This window comes from Anarrhichthys ocellatus, unplaced genomic scaffold (assembly GCF_004355925.1).
Source record: "Anarrhichthys ocellatus isolate YVR2014 unplaced genomic scaffold, GSC_Weel_1.0 scaffold91, whole genome shotgun sequence".
Lineage (NCBI taxonomy): Eukaryota > Metazoa > Chordata > Actinopteri > Perciformes > Anarhichadidae > Anarrhichthys > Anarrhichthys ocellatus.
This window is the reverse complement of record NW_022280121.1, coordinates 1,225,565-1,227,935: the sequence shown is the minus strand read 5'-3', so window position 1 is coordinate 1,227,935 and position 2,371 is coordinate 1,225,565. Positions and strand designations below refer to the sequence as shown.

The window sequence follows — 2,371 nt, the reverse complement described above, 5'->3', positions numbered from 1 at the left end:
ATATATACATATATACATATATATACATATATACATATATATACATATATACATATATATACATATATATACATATACATATATATACAAATACATACACATACAAATACATACACATACAGATACATACACATATATATATATATATACACACACATACATATTAATCTGAGGGATAGTTCTAGCAGCTACAGCAAAGTTATGGGTTTGAATATTTGACCTCACCGTCACTCTTGCCCTCCTGCTTTGGGTAGGAGTTGTAGAAAAGTCCCTTCCCATCATGAGTCCAGGACATGCAGCTAAACTTGACTCGCTCCAGGCGGTCTTCCAGAGGCTTGGCACCTTCCACCTGCAGGAAGCGAATCTCCACCCAGTCCGAACCACTGGCGCTGGTGCCATAAGCCAGGTACTCCCCGTCCTCAGAGAAGGCGTATCCTTAAAATAGGAACAGAACAGCCCAATTTATGAAAGACAACAGGGAGAGCAGACGTTAAGTAAAAGAATACAATGAAAGCTGTAATAAAATACAGTGCTTTGTTGATACCTCGCAGGGCAACGGTTCCATCGTCGGAAAAAGTGTTTGGATCCAAGAAGACAGTCGGCTCGGCATCCAGGCTCTCCTGCACGTACATCGCACTCTGGTTTTGGAGGCCGGTGTTGTAAAAGTGAAAGTACCTGAAATTTGATGGGAGGAATAGTTAAGGTACAAACGAATTTCACAGGTATGCGCTATACAGATGTGTTATTGAAGTGCAAAAGCACGATTTTGTGCTGTGGCTCACCTGTTGCCCCTCTTGAAGGGACAGCTGTACTTGGGGTAGTCGTACAGCTCAGTCATGCGCTCCTTGAACAGGTCTCGCACCTCGCAGCGCTCCAAGAACGGCAACGTCAGCTGGTTCTGAGCGCTGACAAAGGCCTGGAGGAGGAACACACAACACACCCAGAGGTTTTATCAATGTACTACAATCTCTTTATCTGATTACTTTTGCTGAGTACAACCAGAACAGGTGTTTTTATAAAGCAGGTTCTAGGTTTTACTCAACTCATTTATCCAGATCATTCAGTGACATCAACAAATCTGAACACTGGTTATTATGAGTGACTTTAATTATCTGCAGAACACAACCAGTGCCAGTATTAACAGCAAGAGTGACTTGTACCACTAATCAATCATAAAACACGAGATTAGCATAATATCAGAACAAAAATAATAACAGTAAATCATGTGCGTCCTCAGTTAACAAACTGACATTCTAGCTAGATATATGTCAATAAACAGGAATAAGGATGAACGTTACCTGTGTCTTCTCACTGTCCGGGTCCTCCAGCCAGCTGTATGGATCTGGTACTTTGGACCCATGGTACCCATCCACCTGAAACAGGTGAAACAGTAACGACTGTGAGCTAGCTAACGTACGTTTAGGTGTGGCAAAAACAAGGACAGACTACCAAGCTGGCACGTCCTGCTGGAGGGTTAACAACGTTAGCCAAACAGCGAAAGAAATGTCAGCTAACGTTACAAATAAACACTGTAACATTAGCGAGTCACGGCCCGCTGGGGACCCCCGGCTGTGGGTTTCGTCAACAAAGTCAGTGTGGGTTGTCAAAGCAGGCTAAGCTAACTAGCATAGTAACAAAGCAGACGCTCACTCCGATGAATGAAAAAGCATGATGATGAAGCATCCCCGGCGTAGTAGCACGCTAGGCTAGCCACATTTACTTACGACTGCATCGTCACGGTCAGACTGTGGATACTGAAAGGCCATTTTGGAGGACAGTTTTCGGGAATTGCGTAAGAAAAAAAGCTGCCTCAGAGACTGAAACGGTGTTTTTGAAATAACGCTCTGGTTCCTATAAAACATGAATTTAAGGCGCTGGAGATTTTGGCAGATTGCCTTGCTTACAAACAGCCAACGAGGTTTTAGAAGAGAATACCGCTGGTTGTTGTGGGATCAGACCAACTGTTATGGCGCCCTCTACCGACGAAAGATAGGAACAGACCTCACAGAAGATCGGCTGAATAATGAAAAAGGGCAGTGTGTGCATTTATAAATGAGGCTAAAAGAGAGCTCTCCTGTTAATATAACATGCAGGCTCGTTGTAATAAGCCACATATTTAATTTACCCATTGATACGTTCATGAATAAATGAAAGAGTCTGTGACTAATTAACCCATGGTTTTACATGGTGTAGCTGCAGTTTACATACTGTTGCATATCGACTCCTGGAGGTTGAAAATGACAAAAATAACTTTTTGGAAATTTAGCAGACATGTTCAAAAGTTACGTTTTTGATTTGTATGTTATGCATGAGCCAACATCACCCCTCAAACAGTTAATGGATTAGCTGTTAGTGTGTTGTTCATTTTAGT

At 42.3% G+C, this 2,371-nt stretch overlaps 1 protein-coding gene across 1 annotated transcript in view; it reads right to left on the bottom strand.

The window, feature by feature from the left end:
- prep (prolyl endopeptidase) overlaps positions 1 to 1,926 on the bottom strand; it is an 11,181-nt gene extending 9,255 nt beyond the window's left edge. The window contains exons 1-5 of the mRNA XM_031875489.1: positions 1,725 to 1,926; positions 1,299 to 1,373; positions 783 to 916; positions 545 to 675; positions 226 to 435 (exon numbers count right to left, since the gene is read on the bottom strand). Of these exons, the coding sequence (XP_031731349.1) occupies positions 226 to 435; positions 545 to 675; positions 783 to 916; positions 1,299 to 1,373; positions 1,725 to 1,862 (688 nt within the window). The 5' untranslated portion in view covers positions 1,863 to 1,926. The remainder of the gene's footprint in view (positions 1 to 225; positions 436 to 544; positions 676 to 782; positions 917 to 1,298; positions 1,374 to 1,724) is intronic.
- Positions 1,927 to 2,371: the final 445 nt, after the last annotated feature.